This window comes from Eretmochelys imbricata, chromosome 6 (assembly GCF_965152235.1).
Source record: "Eretmochelys imbricata isolate rEreImb1 chromosome 6, rEreImb1.hap1, whole genome shotgun sequence".
In the NCBI taxonomy this organism is placed as follows: Eukaryota; Metazoa; Chordata; order Testudines; family Cheloniidae; genus Eretmochelys; species Eretmochelys imbricata.
The window spans coordinates 127,923,672-127,944,408 of record NC_135577.1 but is presented as its reverse complement, the minus strand read 5'-3'; the positions used below and the strand labels follow the sequence as shown (position 1 = coordinate 127,944,408).

General features: G+C 39.2%; 1 protein-coding gene across 2 annotated transcripts in view; it reads left to right on the top strand.

The window, feature by feature from the left end:
* Nucleotides 1–20,737, top strand: part of KLHDC1 (kelch domain containing 1) — a 74,175-nt gene that overhangs the window by 15,910 nt on the left and 37,528 nt on the right. Inside the window, exons 2-7 of one of the 2 annotated variants that reach the window (XM_077819699.1) lie at nt 5,380–5,450; nt 6,626–6,743; nt 7,748–7,866; nt 9,522–9,600; nt 14,337–14,420; nt 16,343–16,426. In XM_077819699.1, the coding sequence (XP_077675825.1) occupies nt 5,380–5,450; nt 6,626–6,743; nt 7,748–7,866; nt 9,522–9,600; nt 14,337–14,420; nt 16,343–16,426 (555 nt within the window). The remainder of the gene's footprint in view (nt 1–5,379; nt 5,451–6,625; nt 6,744–7,747; nt 7,867–9,521; nt 9,601–14,336; nt 14,421–16,342; nt 16,427–20,737) is intronic. The other variant, XM_077819700.1, reaches the window with a different exon arrangement.

Below are 20,737 nucleotides of genomic sequence, written 5' to 3'. Positions count from 1 at the left end.
CTTGGGTAGTAGATAGAATATCCCAGGTCGGGGTTCCAGGGGTGTGTCTGTGCGGATTTGATCTTGTGCTTTTACAGGAAGTTTCTTGAGCAAATGCTGTAGTTGCTTTTGGTAACTCTCAGTGGGATCATAGGGTAATGGCTTGTAGAAACTCGTGTTGGAGAGCTGCCGAGCAGCCTCTTGTTCATATTCCAACCTATTCATGATGACAACAGCACCTCCTTTGTCAGCCTTTTTGATTATGATGTCAGAGTTGTTTCTGAGGCTGTGGATGGCATTGCGTTCCGCATGGCTGAGGTTATGGGGCAAGTGATGCTGCTTTTCCACAATTTCAGCCCGTGCACGTCGGCGGAAGCACTCTATGTAGAAGTCCAGTCTGCTGTTTCGACCTTCAGGAGGAGTCCACCTAGAATCCCTCTTTCTGTAGTGTTGGTAGGGAGACCTCTGTGGATTAGTATGTTGGATAGGCCATTGCTGTGGCCCACAACCCACCTAGCAATATTGTTAACCTATCCAACTATACTCTCAGCCCAGCAGAAGCAGCTGTTCTATCTCGGGGCCTCTCCTTCTGCCCCTCCACCCCCACGAACATGATACAGTTCTGTGGTGACCTAGAATCCTATTTTCGACGTCTCCGACTCAAGGAATATTTCCAAAATACCTCTGAACAACATACTAATCCACAGAGGTCTCCCTACCAACACTACAGAAAGAGGGATTCTAGGTGGACTCCTCCTGAAGGTCGAAACAGCAGACTGGACTTCTACATAGAGTGCTTCCGCCGACGTGCACGGGCTGAAATTGTGGAAAAGCAGCATCACTTGCCCCATAACCTCAGCCATGCGGAACGCAATGCCATCCACAGCCTCAGAAACAACTCTGACATCATAATCAAAAAGGCTGACAAAGGAGGTGCTGTTGTCATCATGAATAGGTTGGAATATGAACAAGAGGCTGCTCGGCAGCTCTCCAACACGAGTTTCTACAAGCCATTACCCTATGATCCCACTGAGAGTTACCAAAAGCAACTACAGCATTTGCTCAAGAAACTTCCTGTAAAAGCACAAGATCAAATCCGCACAGACACACCCCTGGAACCCCGACCTGGGATATTCTATCTACTACCCAAGATCCATAAACCTGGAAATCCTGGGCGCCCCATCATCTCAGGCATTGGCACCCTGACAGCAGGATTGTCTGGCTATGTAGACTCCCTCCTCAGGCCCTACGCTACCAGCACTCCCAGCTACCTTCGAGACACCACTGACTTCCTGAGGAAACTTCAATCCATCAGTGATCTTCCTGATAACACCATCCTGGCCACTATGGATGTAGAAGCCCTCTACACCAACATTCCACACAAAGATGGACTACAAGCCGTCAAGAACACTATCCCCGATAATGTCACGGCTAACCTGGTGGCTGAACTTTGTGACTTTGTCCTTACCCATAACTATTTTACATTTGGGGACAATGTATACCTTCCGATCAGCGGCACTGCTATGGGTACACGCATGGCCCCACAGTATGCCAACATTTTTATGGCTGATTTAGAACAACGCTTCCTCAGCTCTCGTCCACTAAAGCCCCTACTCCACTTGCGCTATATTGATGACATCTTCATCATCTGGACCCATGGAAAAGAAGCCCTTGAGGAATTCCACCATGATTTCAACAATTTCCATCCCACCATCAACGTCAGCCTGGTCCAGTCCACACAAGAGATCCACTTCCTGGACACTACAGTGCTCATAAACAATGGTCACATAAACACCACCCTATACCGGAAACCTACTGACCGCTATTCCTACCTGCATGCCTCCAGCTTTCACCCTGACCACACCACACGATCCATCGTCTACAGCCAAGCTCTGCGATACAACCGCATTTGCTCCAACCCCTCAGACAGAGACAAACACCTACAAGATCTCTGTCAAGCTTTCTTACAACTACAGTACCCACCTGCGGAAGTAAAGAAACAGATTGATAGAGCCAGAAGAGTTCCCAGAAGTTACCTACTACAGGACAGGCCTAACAAAGAAAATAACAGAACGCCACTAGCCGTCACCTTCAGCCCCCAACTAAAACCCCTCCAACGCATTATTAAGGATCTACAACCTATCCTAAAGGATGACCCAACACTCTCACAAATCTTGGGAGACAGGCCAGTCCTTGCCTACAGACAGCCCCGCAACCTGAAGCAAATACTCACCAACAACCACATACCACACAACAGAGCCACTAACCCAGGAACTTATCCTTGCAACAAAGCCCGTTGCCAACTGTGCCCACATATCTATTCAGGGGACACCATCACAGGGCCTAATAACATCAGCCACACTATCAGAGGCTCGTTCACCTGCACATCCACCAATGTGATATATGCCATCATGTGCCAGCAATGCCCCTCTGCCATTTACATTGGTCAAACTGGACAGTCTCTACGTAAAAGAATAAATGGACACAAATCAGATGTCAAGAATTATAACATTCATAAACCAGTCGGAGAACACTTCAATCTCTCTGGTTACGCAATCACAGACATGAAGGTCGCTATCTTAAAACAAAAAAACTTCAAATCCAGACTCCAGCGAGAAACTGCTGCATTGGAATTCATTTGCAAATTGGATACTATTAATTTAGGCTTAAATAGAGACTGGGAGTGGCTAAGTCATTATGCAAGGTAGCCTATTTCCCCTTGTTTTTTCCTACCCCCCCCCCGATGTTCTGGTTTAACTTGGATTTAAACTTGGAGAGTGGTCAGTTTGGATGAGCTATTACCAGCAGGAGAGTGAGTTTGTGTGTGTATGGGGGTGGAGGGGTGAGAAAACCTGGGTTTGTACTGGAAATGGCCCACCTTGATTATCATGCACATTGTAGGGAGAGTGGTCACTTTGGATGAGCTATTACCAGCAGGATAGTGAGTTTGTGTGTGTGGTTTTTGGGAGAGGGGTGAGGGGGTGAGAGAACCTGGATTTGTGCAGGAAATGGCCCAACTTGATTATCATGCACATTGTGTAGAGAGTTGTCACTTTGGATGGGCTATCACCAGCAGGAGAGTGAATTTGTGTGCGGGGGTGGAGGGTGAGAAAACCTGGATTTGTGCTGGAAATGGCCCAACTTGATGATCACTTTAGATAAGCTATTACCAGCAGGACAGTGGGGTGGGAGGAGGTATTGTTTCATATTCTCTGTGTGTATATAAAGTCTGCTGCAGTTTCCACGGTATGCATCCGATGAAGTGAGCTGTAGCTCACGAAAGCTCATGCTCAAATAAATTGGTTAGTCTCTAAGGTGCCACAAGTACCCCTTTTCTTTTTGCGAATACAGACTAACACGGCTGTTACTCTGAAACACTAAACCTCTTCCTTTATATACATTTACACATTACATTGCATTTACTATACTTTGCATCAGACATTTTGGAATTGTCTTGGTCACTTTGTAGGCACGAGTCCCTATGCAGCATGCTCTGCCCACGCACTGTCCATGCATGACTTACTCTACCTCATCTTATGTTCCATGCTTATCTTATCAATTTTATTTTGTCCATTTGAAGTTATTCCCTTGGTGATTCCCCCTTACTTTAGCTAGTGCATACATTCTGTTTCCAGCCTGCTAATCTCCCTAATCCTGTCTTCCAAGAAACGAGGCCTCACCCATGTCCAGTTACTGATATCAAGCCAGGCCTACACTGTAAAGTCACTGATTCATATTATTATTATCACCAACTTTAATATTGCAACCTCCTCCTCTCTGATTTCATATCTCTTCCCTCCATTCATTCAAACCACTGTTGCCAAAATAATTTTCCTTTCCCAACCATTCTCCCCTATTTGAAAACCTTCTCAGGTTTTCTATCTCTGGCATTAAATTTAAGCTTCTCCTCTTCTTTATGGCGTTCCATAGCTTAAGATCTTATATCTCTGCCTTCTTCTTTTCCTATACTCTTCCACTCTCCCCCTACCACCACACACAACCTCTTTCACTTATATATGTCATCAGGCCTTCTCAATTATGCCTGGAAAATCCTCCCAATTAAAGATGGCTTTCAACGAAACAAAAAATGATCTTGTGCCTTTCTTTATTTTATGATATAAAAAGAAGCCCTTAGTTTTTTAAGTTTTTTTTTAATTTTATTTTGTGGTTTGCTTGTTTATCCAAAATTTAAAATTTGGCCTCTCATTTGCTATATGTCATTACTGGAGGACACAGACATGTTGATTGGGAGATCTGAGTCCTCAACTGAAGCGCCCAAGGTATTGAATCCCATTTTAAAAAAAAGTAGTTTTCTTTCAACTCTTTATTCAAGTATTTGAGTGAAAGTGGTGTTTAAAAAAATGAAGTCTTAAAATAAATCACAGCCCCTCTCTATTAATAGGGTTTCACTTCATGATTTCACTGCTATCATAATCTTACCAGTTACCTAGCCTTCCATAGAGACTTCCAGAAAACACAGGTGAGACCTGAATTGGTATTGGGGAGAAATAAAAACATAAAAACCCGTTTAAAAAGTATTTGAGGCCATATCAAAAAGAAGCAAAAGGGTACAAACCTAATTAATTATTTATTCCTTTGGAGGTCATCTTCAGCGTTATATAGGTGTATTAGAGTAGCAAGGATTACAATACAATGAAAACTGGTTAAAGTAACCACTCAAGGGACCAGGAAAGATCAGTTATTTAATTACACTTACTAATCAGTAGTATTCTAATAAAAGCAGATAGCTGCTCTCTATTTTGGAGATACTTTTGGGTAGTCTCTTAAAAAAGAAGCTTGCCTAAGTGTGGTTTCTTGCACTGGTTTTGCAGTGTTTTGCTTCATATTGCATCTACAATGCAAAATGTAGTGGCTTTTAGTCATAATTACTATATTTCTTGATGGCACTTAATAATTTTCCTGAGTTGCTACTGCTTTTTACATTTCCTGCAAGATGGCCACTGTGCATTAAACTGATATTGCTAGTTGAATATGGAACCACTCCTCTCCCTCTCTCATTTACTGCAAAGCCAAACATTTTTTTTCCCAGTCTACCCATGTGCAAGTGAGTGAGCAGGGTTGGCATTCAGCAACTAATAAAATTATTTCATAGGGACACCATTCTGCATAGATGCTTTATTTTTTTATAATGCTTCAAAAATAAAAATAAAAACTTGTTTTGAACTTACAATGTTAAATATAAAAATACTAGAACTATTGAGTGTTTCCAGATAAAATTATCAGGGAGTACACATTGAGCATAAAAATTTTATGCAGTCTTTGTGAATTGTCTCATTAAAAGTTGTGAAATGTTCCTAACATGTATTTTCATGATTTTTGAATTGTAATGACATATGATACATAACTGATGAAATATTTTGCATATTTGTTTTCTTTTAGTCAATTGAAGAAAATGAAGTGTATTTGCCTAATGATGAGCTTTGGCTCTATGAAATTGATAGTGGGTTATGGTAAGCCATTTTATTTATATTTAATGAATTTGAAAAATGTGCTATTTACACCTGAGTATTTTTACCTATGGTAAAATTACTATTATTTCAGATACATAAATGAGGTCTGTTTCTTGTCTCTTGGCTACTTAAATAGCCTGCATTCATTTAGTGTAAAATTTAATATCTGATATATATTTTGGAATAATGTCTTCAGATAAGAAAATACCTATGTAAGCACAGTAATTTTTTTCAAAGAGATGTTTCCAATGTGAACTTTTTAAACATAGTTTAAGACTTGTTAAATGTAAAGAGCCACTTATGTATTTATACTGGCTAAATAAACTTTTATGTTAAAATGAATATTAAATACAACAAGATTAGGGTGCTTGATCCATTTAGGGTTACTTCCTTTTTGTTGTTATTACTTAATCATATCAGAAATATGTTTGCATAGATAATATATTTTAAATGTTTAAATCAGATTAAAATTTTACACATCACTAGCAATATAATATTTAAGTTTATTTATTTAATTAATTTATTTATTTATTCAAATTTTATTTATGCATTTTGGGGAGGTGGGTCTAGTAGCAATGCCAATTATTAAAGTCGGCTGATACTTCCCATTATCAGACCCTGTTTTTAGTTGCTTATAATTTTGCCAAACTTTAGCCATGTGAGCTGAAATTTTCCATGCTGGGTGTCTGCGATATATATATATAATATTTTAAATTTCAGCCAAAATGGGTTGAGCTGTTTAAGAACGAGGCTAGGGGAAAATATGCTGTTTTGCCCAAGTTAAAAAGTTATTGAGCCCTTATCTTTGAAATGTTCCATGCTTTGGTGCAGGGACTTGAAATTTGGCAAGGGTATGGCTTTTGTTTGGGGGATGTGTCTTTTGCCATGCCTGTGAACATCCACCCAGGTTTGGCCAATTTAAAGTATTTGAAAAACTGCAGTTTGCACATGTTCAGTAGAGACTTGCTAGAGCCTAACTACAAAAAGTCTCAAAGATTCTGTCCTTAATGAGCACACCTGATAGTGCTGACCAGCCTACTAATATGCCCTCCTCCCAGAGCAACTGTGTGTTCCCTATCCTGTTATATCTCCTACTAGTACTACTTTGCTTTTGATGTATTTTGGTTTGTTTGGGAGCAAAATTATGAAATTTTAATATATTTACTAAACGGCAGGACAATGCACCTAATGGAAGGAGAGCTACCTACCTCTATGTCAGGAAGTTGTGGAGCTTGCATTAATGGGAAGCTGTATATATTTGGAGGATTTGATGATAAAGGATACAGTAATCGGGTATTGTAATCTTTTAATTCTGGAGTGTATTTTAATCGAATGACTACTAATGCAGAACTTCGTTTAACAAAGCATTTAACCTTGCATTTAACTAGCGGGAAAAATCTAAGGGTGAGATTTTGGTTTTATTTTAGAAAAGGTGCACTTTAAAATACTTTAAATTGTAGATCTGATTCTTTAGTCCCTCTGCATCTGCACATCTCCTGTTGACTGCATTGGGAGTTTTGACTGGGTTAAGACTGCAAGATAATGCCCAGTATGTTTTGTTTTTTATTTTTATTTCTCAAGTTTGCTAGTATTTCTGAAATTTAATTGTATTTCTATGAGAAAAATATATTTGCAACCATAATTAGACTTACCTCACATTTGTTGCTTTTTCTTTGCTCTTTAGTGGGCAAGCGGCATTTGCGTTTCTAGGAAAGTCCGATCATAACTAGTTAACATTAACATATGACTGCTAGTTTCCCTGTTGATTGCAGGTAATTAAATACTAATAAGGAATGAAATGGGGAAAATGGGTATTCAGTGGATTAATGTAATGGAAACCAGAATTTCAGTGTAGATTAGAAAACAAGTGAAATGAGTTTGATAGTTTAACTAACCTGCAGCACTTCTGCACCTAGTTAGGTTCTGTGTACGCTGCATTTATAGTAATCTGTCTGTGGCGAGAGCATTAGACTGAGACTAACAGGTGAAATAGTAGTGCCATTGAAGTCAATGGCAAAATTCTTACTTCAGCAGGGCCAGGATTTCAGCCAAAGGGCATTAGCAAAGCGGAGAGGGGGAGATTTTGCTGCTTCTTCCTGCATTTTATTTGTGATTAGTGAGTAAACCAATCTCTTACTATCATAAGAATTATAATTTGTCAATTACACTCAGATTTCTTTTTTTTTTAAATAAGAAAATGATTGTTCTTTTGCTCTTTGTAATCATATCTATTGCTGATTTGTGCTTGATTCTTCAAAATAATTTATTTTATACTAAAATATTATTTTTCTTTTAAGCTGTATTATGTTAATTTGCGAACAAGAAATGGAACCTATAGGTGGAAAAAAATTACAGACTTTAAAGGTCAACCTCCTACACCACGTGACAAGCTTTCCTGCTGGGTGTATAAGGACAGGTAATATACATCAAGAGTATTTTTAATACCTACTAACCAAAGGGAAGAAGTGATATGTTATAGGTAGAACACAATACTGGAACTCCAATTCAGACTGTGATTTACTCTCTGACCTTGGACAAATCTCTTAACATCTCTGTCTCTCAGTTTTACCACCTGTAACATTGGAATAATCATACTTACCAACCCTAAATTTAATTATTTTTTAAAGTGCTTTGAGATCCTTGGGTGCAAGACACTATTCAGGTGCTAAATATTACTTTTTATTTAGTTGATGATTATTAAACTGGTATTAAAGTTAATTTACTGAATTTTTAATTGCTGATGAAATTACATAGATTATGCTATAAAACATTGTTAGATTTGGTATAATTTCAAATTATATTTGTTAGCAAAAGTATTGACAATAAGAAAGGGTATTTCAATGATAACTCCCTGGTACAAAGAGCCAAGTTGAGAATACAAGCTAGGTATTTGTATTGTAACTGCTTCTTAGCATATTTAGCCAAATTGGTTGTAAAAGTTCTTTAAATTATTTAAACATATTAAACTAAAAAACAAATGTAAAAAATGTCTTTAGATTTTATATTAACCATTAAAGGTAGCTATGGTGGTAGAATTGGTCACTGAGAAATAAATCAATTGTATATATGGGCTATTTGCTGTACAAGCTATTGTAAACACATAAGAGTTACATGATATATAATGAACAAAATAAACAATTTATTCATTTAATTCATTTATTGATTTCTGGACTCCAGGTCCTCCAGGGTGTGACAAAAAAACAACAACAACCCAACACATTTAGTACTTAGTACTGCATTTTGGTTTTGAAACTCTGAATTAGCTGCAAGATGTATAAACATGTATGCAGCCATGCATCTCTTTTTAGCTGTCGATACCAGGGTGTTCAAGAGCATGAATTAATTAATTCAGAGTCAAGTTTAATTTATGTACAGAATGAAGATCCACCCATTTCTGGTGGAAGTATGTAACTAACTCTACATTTTTGTTAAATGTACGTATTTGGGGGCAAACTACGCTCCATTTTGAAAATTTGCCATCAGTCCTCAGGAGATGTGAATTTGAAGATGAGTATTTCTTAGAAGCTTGCACAATACTGGGAAATATCTAGAGAGCTGCTGTAATTCTGCTTTCTTAGGGATGCGAGCCTTCCGTCATCCCTTGTAACCTCTCTTCTGTACAAAATCATCATCAAACTGCCACCTCCCAAAACAACCAACTACAACACCAAATGTTCACAACCACTATTGGTGAAGAAAATATAGTCTGGTAAAGATGTGTGTGCAGAAGTATGAAACGGGGGCAGAGTTAAGCCTTGTTCTGTGGTGTGTAGTAGTTTTGGCAATGCTGAGGTGTGATAAACGTGTATGTGGAGGAGTAGAGCATGTATCTTAACTTCATTTCCTTGGTTTTGTGGGTTTGTATCAGGCATGTTTATGTGTGTAGCAACACAAAGTTTGTTTAGTAATTATATACAGTATGTAATATTTTTCTTTGTTTACACATTTAAACATTAATAGTAGAGATAATTGAAATTTCTGATTAATTAAATATAATAGCTTTTCAAAATATCAAATTGAACATTAATTTAAAACAAATGAAGTTCAATAGTTTTTTTTTTGTTCTTCCAGATTAATATATTTTGGTGGTTATGGATGTAGGAAACACAGTGAACTGAGTGATTGTTTTGATGTTCATGATGCATTTTGGGTAAGATTTTTTTACTGTTTAAAATAAGTAGTGCCTTCTAATTGTTGAAAAGCATTATTAAACACATGACTATTATTAAAGGAACCACAGCTACTAAAACAAGGGGCCAGATTCAGTCCTAGAGTAAGTATAGTTAACTCAATTGAAAGAGAGATCTCAGGACAGTATGGTGTATATTGGGTTTAACAACAGTTCTATTGTGTATACCCTATACAGGTGATGTGTTTCCTCTGTGTAGCAGGTACAGTGGGCAATATTGTGAGGAGGGGTGCAGTGGAGGTCCTCTTCAGGGGAGTGATGGACAGTGATTTAAGTTAATGGAACTGCACCTGGTTGCACCAGGATTGGATTTAGGAAAACTCTGGGCTTTACTCCATTTTTTTAAAACTAGGGTGTAAAATTCTGGCCTCATTGAAGTGGATGTCAGATTTCCCATTGACTTTGATGGGGCTAGGATTTCACCCAGAGATGATTATTTAGAGATACTTCATAATGAAAATGTTGTTATATTAATGTTGATTTACTTTTGTTTGAATATTTTTCTCTCTTCAGAGGAATCCTCTCATTTTAGTGGAGCAACGTTTCCAATATCTGTTATTATGGAGTTATAATAATGACTCCATAGGTGAGCAAAATAGAGCATAAAATGGAAAGTAAACTGTAAAATGCTTTCCATTTTACGCTCAGTTTTGCTCACCTCAAGAAACTTCCACTGAAGGTCCTTTTGGCTTTCTATATATGTTTTAGGTCATTGGAGATTTTTAAAAAATGTATGAGGTTAAAGATACAAGCTGTTTTAAATTTACGGATAATTGAAAAAGTGGTTTAGAGTATCAGCTGTGTTAGTCTGTATCTGCAAAAAGAACAGGAGTACTGTGGCACCTTAAAGACTAACAAATTTATTAGAGCATAAGCTTTCGTGGGCTACAAGCCAGTTCATCGGATACATAGAATGGAACATATAGTAAGAAGATATATACATACAGATGTTAAGGAAAACTTAGCACATGTGACTCCATTTTGGTTTGGGGCCCACCATTGTTTAAATGCCAACACATCATACACCAGGAGGAGTGATCCTTAGATACTGAATCCCTGTGAAAATCCTCCTCCTTGTCTCCAGCCTGCCTTGACTCCCAGTATCTGGTTTTTGTCAGTCTCTAACTCCCTGTCTCTTGGCTTTGATGTGAGGCCTCCCATTCTGATAATAAAAGTTACTGATGCATGACTTTAGGACCATGCTGTGTAATTAACATACTGGTATAGCAAGAGGAATGCACCAAGCAGGGATAGGTGGTAGATAAGACAAGGGTTTGTTTATTGGCTAAGGTTTCCGATGCACGAGGGCAACATGCTTTGCTAAAAAGTATATAACCTTTGTATAATCTGTATTCAGGGTCCCCCCCGGCTAGCAGGGGGGCACAACGCTCGAGCGTAATAAACTTAGTGTCTTTTGGGAACTCTGCAGTTGTGGACTTTGTTTCTGTGCCTCAGCCTAGATTCGAACTGTGCGTGACCTATCAGGTATAATTCGCAGCATTGATGTGTGTGTCCTATCAGGTGTAATTCGTAGCATTTGTATGTGTGTCCTACAAGGTATAATTCGCAGCAGTTGTATGCGTGTCCTACCAGGTGTAATTCGTAACACAGAGAAGGTGGAAGTTGCCATACAGACTGTAAGAGGCTAGTTAATTAAGACGATTAATGATGATTAAAAAGTAGTATTTCACTTTTTGAAAACTGTTCTAATTTTTGTTGTTTTGTGCTCATACATTCAAACTAGATTTACCATATACTACATCTACAGATTACAATAATCTCAGCAGACGTGTAAAATAATCATGTTGTACTGCAGCCCTTTGATATTAGACTGTTTCTTCTTTAGTTTGTTTCTATTAGATTGCATCAACAGTAATACAGAATTGAATCTTGAAAAATCAGTTGTGATTTCAATTTATAATTTATTGTGAGTACCCAAGGCTGAACTCTCCTAGATAAAGTAAGAGCAAAGTGCTGTTAAAGTAGAAAAAGTGAAATAGCTCTATTCCAATTAGATGCTTCCACTTACAAAAAATTATAGTATTGAGCTCTTTGAAGTAATGGCCAGGAACTTATAGCCTCACAGCTTTATCTGTCCACAAATACCTTCCCTTAATTTATTAACCAGAGTAAATACCTTTACCATAAGATGCCTGGAACAAGGTACTACTTAGTTTCCCATAGTGAATTGTTACAATCAGGACTGTCCCAAGGGGGGGTTTGGGGACTGGGTCATAGGTGCCGAGGTTCTAATCTGCTGGGGGGTGCTCCCCCCAGCTCCACCCAGGTGCTGCCCCCACTCCACCCCTTCCCCCAAGGCTCCGCCCCCACCCTACTTCTTCCCACCCCTGCTCCGCTCCCACCCCGCCTCTTCCTCACCCAGTTCCGCCCCCTCCCCTGAACACGCTGCGCCCTTGCTCCTCTCCCCTCCCCCCGAGCGCCTCCTGATGCCATGAAACATCTGATCCTCAGTAGGCACTGAAAGGGAGGGGGAGGCGCTGATTGGCAGGGCCCACCGGCAGGCAGGAGGCGCTGGGGGAAGGGGGAGGTTTTGGTAGGGGGCTGCCAGTGGCCGCCGCTTGCCTCCTCACTGCCCGCCCACCGCTCTCTTCCTTGCCGTCCGCCTGCCACTCACCTCCCCGTTCACCTCCTCACCTTGCTTGCCTGCCGCCTGCCTCCTGCCTTACCTCCGTGCCCGCCTCTTCATGATTTTATCGAAGCACAGGGCCCCCCAAAGCACGGGGCCCAGGGCGGTTGTCTCAATTCACCATACCCAAGGGATGGCTCTGGTTACGGTATTCATAATTAGAAAATGACATAGAAGTCTGTTTAATCATTATGCATGTTCAACTGTTGTTGGCATTAACGAGAGATAGATACATCAAGGAGAGAACAGATCCCTTATATCAAATGTTAGTATTAATCTATAAGAAAAATGTCTTCCTAATGAATAAAAACTTTTGCTTATACAAAGCATATCCTACTAAACATTTGAAGGCAATATTTTCTAAAGTGCCCAAATGATTTAGGAACCTACATCCCATTCTCAAAAGAACAGAATTACCAGACACATAGATGAATATGATTTGTTGGGGAAGAGGCAATGTGTTTTTTATAAAGGGAAGTCATGCCTTACTAGTCTACTAGAATTCTTTGAGGGGGTCGACAACGGTGATCCAGTGGATATAGCGTACCTAGATTTTGAGAGAACCTGTGACGAGGTCCCTTACCAAAGGCTCTTAAGCAAAGTAGTCAGTCATGGGATAAGAGGGAAGGTCTTCTCATGGATCAGTAACTGGTTAAAAGATAGGAAGAAAGGGTAGGAATAAATGGGTCAGTTTTCAGGATGGAGAGAGGTAAATAGTGGTGTCCCCCAATGGTCTGTACTGGGACCAGTACTATTAAACATATTCCTAAATGATCTGGAAAAAGGGGTAAACAGTGTGGTGGCAAAATTTGCAGATGATACAAAACTACTCAAAATAATTAAGTCTCAAGCAGACTGCAAAGAGCTCCAAAAGGATCTCACAAAACTGGGTGACTGGGCAACACAATGGCAGATGAAATTCAATGTTGATAAATGCAAAGTAATCCACATTGAAAAAATCCCAACTATACATATAAAATGATGGGGTCTAAATTAGCTGTTACCACTCAAGAAAGAGATCTTGGAGTCATTGTGGATACTTCTCTGAAAACATCCACTTAATGTGCAGCAGCAGTCAAAAAAAAAGCGACCAAAATGTTCGGAATCATTAAGAAAGGGATAGATAGAAAATATCATATCTTATTGCCTCTATATAAATCCATGGTATGCCCACATCTTGAATACTGCATACAGATCTGGTTGCCCCATCTCAAAAAAGATATATTGGAATTGGAAAAGATTCAGAAAAGGGCAACAAAAATGATTAGGGGTATGGAATAGCTTCCATATAAAGAGAGAATAATAAGACTGGGACTTTTCAGCTTGAAAAAGAGACAACTAAGTGGGGATACGATAGAGGTCTATAAAATCATGACTGATGTGTAGAAAGTAAATAAGGAAGTGTTATTTACTCCCTGGGGTCACCAAATGAAACTAATAGGCAACAGGTTTAAAACAAACAAGAGGAAGTATTTCTTCACACAATGCACAGTCAACCTGTGAAACTCTTTGCCAGATGTTGTGAAGGCCAAAACTATAACAGGGTTCAAAAAAGAACTAGATAAATTCATGGAGGATAGGTCCATCAATGGTTATTATTCAGGATGGGCAGGTATGGTGTCCCTAGCCTCTGTTTGCCAGAAGCTGGGAATGGCCGACTGGGGATGGATCAGTCGATGATGATCTGTTATGTTCGTTCCCTCTGAAGCACCTGGCATTGGTGACTGTCAGAAGACAGGATACTGGGCTAGATGGACCTTTAGTCTGACCCAGTATGGCCATTCTTAAAAGTGCCTTTGGCACTAGGGGGCCTAAATCCCATTGACATTCAATGAGATTTAGGCACCTACATGTTTTGTCACTTTTGTAAATGTTACCCCATGTGTATTTTAAAAATAAAAATTAGTGCATGCCTATACTTACTCTGATTAAAAACAGAAAATAATTTGTCTGTCACTTTTATGCCTAAACCCTTTTGATGAAACAAAAGGATTATGAGATTAAGTAAATGAAAAAAATATAATTTTAGATATTTCACTCTTCTTTTTAGGAAGGGCAGATATTTTGGGGATGGCATAACGATGTTCATGCTTTTGATACAAACACACAAACTTGGTTTCAACCAACAATTAGAGTGAGTATTTTTTAAATCTTTAATCATTCTGTACTTTTTTGTAACTCCACCACATATTGAATAATAACTGTACTTTAGAGACTGATGTCAGGGAGAACTATTTTGAACATGTGGCATTTCTCAGGCTCATAACATGAGTGCATTTTTATGTTCTCCCTATCTCATAACATAAGAGTAAGGGAACATTAAATGAAACTAAAAAGTGGCAAATTCAAAGCCGGTTTTCAACAAAAGATGTAATTAGACTGGAAGTAATTGCTACTGGATGTTGTTGAGGCCAAGAACATAGTAAAATTCAAAGAGGGGCTGGATAACAAGAATATCCAGAGTTAAAGTAGTTAATACTGACAAAAAGAGTATTGGAAGGGAGATGAACCCTGAAATGAGGGTTTAAGCCAATCTAACTTTCAAGGATTAGGATCACCACGTATCTACCTACCTGCATTTTCCTCTGAGTCCTCTGGTGTTCGAAACAGGATGCTGGACAAGATGGACCACAAGCATGATCCATTATGGCCATTCCTATGATCTTGCAATCAGATGCATGTTAATGGACTCCTGCACTCATGTTGCATTCCACTGACTTCAGTGGGGTATCCGGCAGGCACAGGTTCCATCCATGCAGATCCAATTGCAAAATTGGGTCTCTAGTCATTAGAGTAGCTGTTCAGCCTTTTGATATTTGTGAAAAAAAATGGTTTAATATTGAAGGGATATATACACTTGAATGAATACTGTGTAGATTCAGTTGCTGTGTTTCATAACTCCGTTGCATCAAGGGTTTAATGCTTAGAAAGACTAACATTTATTTTAAGTGTGAACAGGAGCAGTAACTGATGTCTTGCATGTAAGAAATTCTTTTATATTAATATTGTTCCAATGATGGCATATATTCTCAGTGAGCTCTCAATAAAACTGTAATGTGAACATTTTTATATATTAATATTATAGCATAATGAAGAGCCTCATAAAATTCTGGTAAGATTACACAGACTCCATTAAGAGCTCAGTGGAAGAATTATAACATAATAAGATTGTTTGACACTTTCATGTTTCTTTTATGTGACTTCCTATGATTCTATAAAATTCTTAAGTGAAAAGTTCCATTAAAAGCTAAGGCCCCAGTGTTGCAATCCCTATTTTTTTTTTTTTACATAGGGAAAACTCCCGCTGGCATCAGGTGATTGGCTATTACATACAAAGTTTAAGAGTCTGATTTTTGTAAAGTAGTGAAATTTATGAATGAAGCATATTATATAAGAGCTAGGTATTCATTATTATTTCTCAATATTACATCATGGGGATATTTTTGTCTTCAAACAAATAACCTTTGCAACATACAAGATCTTTAAGCCTAAGAAGGCGAACCTACTGTCTAAAATTTATCCCCAGGAGTTACCATAAATCCTGATCATGAACCAACTCCATAGGTTTGAGTAGTCAAAGTTTTGTTAAACCCTCTGCAAAATTCCTGCATTTTAAGTGCTGCTGCTTTCCCCCCACCCCCAGAGGTGACCACATGTGGTACTTTGCACCTCTGAAAAACAGGCCCTAGAGGACTTTTCCACCAGTATTACTGTAGTTTTACACTGATGAAACTCTAGAAATCAGTGGAGTATCACTGGTGTAAAACTGGAATAAAGCATTGGTAAATCAGGTGCTGAGAGAATAAACTGAACACCAAAATTTATGGCAATTTAGTTAAGGCTGAACTGTACTATAAAATGTGTCATCTAATGCCTTGGGAGTTTTGGGTGTTCCCACAAATTGTTTTGCAAGTTTGCAATTTTGCCTTCATATTGGAAGATATGGGGTACATTTCAACCTTACCGTTGCATTTCATGTTTTATTGACTTGCAGTTAGACATTTACGGACACTGTATAGGTTTATGTTCTAAAAAATCTTGCATTGGCACTTTCAGGGTGGAGTTCCACCTCAGCCTCGAGCAGCTCATACATGTGCTGTGCTGGGAAATAAGGGTTACATCTTTGGAGGACGAGTGCTGGTTAGTAGTTATTTAATTAATATTTTATTGGCAACAATATTATTTTTTGCTAATTACTTACTGAAAGCAATTTATTTATGCAGTACCAACAGAGCCCAGAATGTCTTTGCTCCTAACCCATATGTTCGCGGAGAGAAGTCCCAAGATGTCTTTTTACCTCCTTGTGCACCTGCAAATAGGCTATGGACAATCTGCTTCTTCTATGCAACCCTAAGGGTGGAAGCACAAATTGCCCAAAAGAGAGCAGGCAAGTGGTAGGCCCTGGTCATATACCACTTCACACTGGTCTACAAAGATGGCTGGCCATAGGGAGGGGGCACATCCAGACAAGCATGTAGTATACTTTTAGGTCTGTGTAACTGTTAGGTCTGCACTACTTCTGGCTTAGAGTTATGGCTAGATTCCATAATTTAGCCCTAAATGATGTTCATTTCTATTTTAATGGAATCTTTTGTCTTTAGCTCATAAAATATTTTTTGTGTTTTGCATATTTATTAGTAAATTCAAAGAAGAATCCAACCAAAGAGCTTTTTGTACATATGTACTGAAACAGTATAACAAAGCTAGAGCTAAAACACCACATGGCAATTAGTCAAAGTAAATATTTAAAAAAGTCTCAAATTGAAGCAATAATGTTACTTTCAGCAGTAAGGTAAGTGTCACGTACTGGAAGAATAACTCAGTCCATTGACATTGTGCAAATGTCATTGATCACATCTTCAGATGAATCCAGGACATGAGGCATTTCAAAGGTAATGATAGAAATATATATACTTGTTGTCTTATAAGGATAGATAAGGTATCCATAAAATGTTCATAAACCCAGTAAAATGGGTAAGCTGTGTGTAAGCTCCATTAGCTTTGCTTTCAAAGAAGTCCTGCCAAAGTATGACTTACGGTAGGTAAGCTTCAAATAAGTGGCAGAATGTTTGTAATCTGTGCTAAACACAGTTTGAAGGGCTTATATGGTCAAACCACTTATTTTTTCTATATCAGTGAATGAAATAATAGCAAGTGGTACATTTTAATTGAGTGGTTTTGATGTTTTATGTGCTGTCTCATGTAAATAAATACTACCAATCTCTCTCCCCCCTTTCTCTCTCCCCTCCAATATAATGCTGTCAGGATTCCCCCCACTCTGAACTCTGGGGTACAGATATGGGGACCCGCATGAAAGACCCCCTAATCTTATATTCTACCAGCTTAGGTTAAAACTTCCCCAAGGCACAAATTCCTTTCCTTGTCCTTGGACAGTATTGCTGCCACCACCAAATGATTTACACAAAAATTCAGGGAAGGGTCACTTGGAATCCCTATCCCCCCAAAATATTCCCTCAAGCCCCTTCACCCCCCTTTCTTGGGGATGCTTAAGAATAATATACCAACCAATTGGTTAGCAATGTGAGCACAGATCAGACCCTGTGTCTTCAGGACACTGAAAGTCAATCCGGTTCTTAAAAGAAAAACTTTATTTAGAATCATAGAATATCAGGATTGGAAGGGACCTCAGGAGGTCATCTAGTCCAACCCCCTGCTCAAAGCAGGACCAATCCCCAATTTTTGCCCCAGATCCCTAAATGGCCCCCTCAAGGATTGAACTCACAACCCTGGGTTTAGCAGGCCAATGCTCAAACCACTGAGCTATCCCTCCCCCGCAAAGGTTATCTAGTCCAACCCCCTGCTCAAAGCAGGGCCAATCCCCAATTTTTGCCCCAGATCCCAAATGGCCCCCTCAATGATTGAACTCACAACCCTGGGTTTAGCAGGCTAATGCTCAAACCAATTTAGAAAGAAAAAAAATAAAAATCACACCTGCAAAATCAGGATGGAAGGTAACTTTACAGGGTAATAAAAAGATTTAAAACATGGAGGATTCCCCACTGGGCTCAGCTTCACAAGTTACAAAAACAGGAATAAAACTACCTCTGTTGCATAGGAAAATTCACAAGGCAAAACAAAAGATAACCTAACACATGTCCTTGCCCTACTTACAATTTCTGTAATTTTAGATATATCATTCCAGGTGTATTTTCAGGAGATGTTGTACCTGCTTGGTCTCTCCCCCCGTCCGGAGAGGAAACAAACAAAAAGAGCCACAAACAAATCTTTCCCCCCCAGATTTGAAAGTATCTTCTTTCCTCATTGTTTCTTCTGGTCAGGTGCCAACTAGGCTATTTTAGCTACTTAACCCCTTACAGGTAAAGCGATTCAGTACAGCTGCCAAGGAGGGATTTTATGCTACCCTTCTCTCTATATTACAAATGCATTCTGGGGCATTACAGAGAGAGGGCATCAGCAAGGACCATATTTTTAAAGGTATTTAGGCACCTTAAATCTGGGTCTAAGTAGATAGTAAGTCAGTAGATCTGGCCAAAATGAGAAGACAATAAAGTAAAATTAAACTATATGCAGAATGCTACCCATATTGTAACACTTACTACAGCTATTATGGATAATACTTAAATAATTTTTTTAATAATAAACTTAAAACACTACTGAAAGAAGTAGAAAACTAGCCCCTAAAACTTTCTAGGAAGGAGGCAAGTGTCAGTAGTTTATTTTCAAATAGACTTTTTTTACAAAAGATAAATGCTTCTTCTTCAAGTAGTATCCCATATGGGTGCTCTGCTTTAGGGGAGTGTGCATTCCTGTGCCTGTGATCAGAGAGTTTTGGTAGCAGTGCCCATTTGGGCCACACATACTGCATTTCGTGCTGCTTTTTGTGGCTATATAGCGCTGTGTGACCAAACTGCCTTCAGTTCCTTCTTTCTCTATTGCCCTTGGCCTGAGACAGAGCTCTCAGCAGAGCATATTTAGTGTTGTGTTGTTATTGTTGTAGTGATAGTTAGAACTATGCTCTTCCCTCATTTATTTATTTCTTGTTTAAAAAAAAATTTTTTTTCTGCTAAGAATCTGTTATCTGTAGAGTAGTGTAGTTTTTTCCACAATGCTCCTTCCCGTTAGGGAAAGATACCAGGAAAGAGGGACATGCCCAGATACTCCAAATTCATATAGTCTCTCTTGCCGGGAGACTATCCCCATCAGCAATGGGCGCTCTTGGTGCATCCGCTGTCTAGGAGAGGCACGCATACCACAAAAGTATATGCATTGCCTCAACTTCAAGGTATGCAGCAGAAGAGTCAGTGTTCAAGTTAAAATTTACCATGATGGAAAGCTCGCTGTGTCCAGCTTCCAATCCGGGGTCAGAGACTCCCTCTGAGCACTGGTCCCCATTGACCTCAACGGCAGGTTCAGAGAAACATTTCCTGCTTCCCTCACAGAGGAAACTGCTGCAGTCCTCGCAAAAGGCCACCATGAAGAGGACAACAACCTCTTCTACCAGGGAACCTGCTAAAAAGAAAAGATCCCCAGCATGCTTGATGACATTGGTACTGGCCAGAGCAAGGTTGAACACCTTTGAGTTGGTGGGATCCTCTGGTATCGCTGGTACCATTAAAGCCAAGGACCCTAAGAGGGTGGGCTCAGAAAGGAGTGGCAGAGATAAGCCTAGCTCCTCCATGCCAGTACCAACTGAGCCACTCAGACATGCAGCACCAAGCAGATTGGCACCACAACAATTTACCAGTCCCTCAGCAGAGCACAGAACCCCATTGGCACTGATAACCACTTCAACTATAGTGGTACTACTGCTAATGTCTCCCTGTGGTACCACAAGAATTTTGTTTTCAGAAGGACTTTATAGCCAATTAGTTAATTTTATCATTCATTTATTGTGTGAAATGATTAACATGCTATGTCATATATAATCATTGTATTCTCAATAGATTTAAATTGTAGGATTATAGAAATATAAGACTGATTGGTAGCCAGAAGGGATAAGTATATATTAGGTATCTAAATAAGTAGGGCTGAAACACAATGCGTACAGGCTGAGGCCCGTAGGATTTTAGCTTAGCCATAGTAGGCCATAGGCTTAAGAAATGCTTGACATAAATAAGTGACTAAAGAATGACCCAATGGTACAAGATTATGGGGAAAGATGTGCGTATGGGTGGTATTGCAAAAAATTAACAATAAGAGTAGTTTTTTGCTTACAAGATACCTGGTAATCACATTTTTCCCTAATCACAGGGTGCACCCCAATCACAGGGTGCATCCTAGTGCATTAGTGCACCCTAATTACAGGGTGCATTATATCCGTAAATGTTAATGAGGTATAGTTGGAATCACATTATAAAAAGAGGGTGCCCAGATTGGGCAAGTTGAGTTCCTTATGGGAAAACTCCAGCAGGAACTATCCCTCTACTGATGATCAATTGGCAAGGCAGCCATCAGAGTTTAAGAATATCA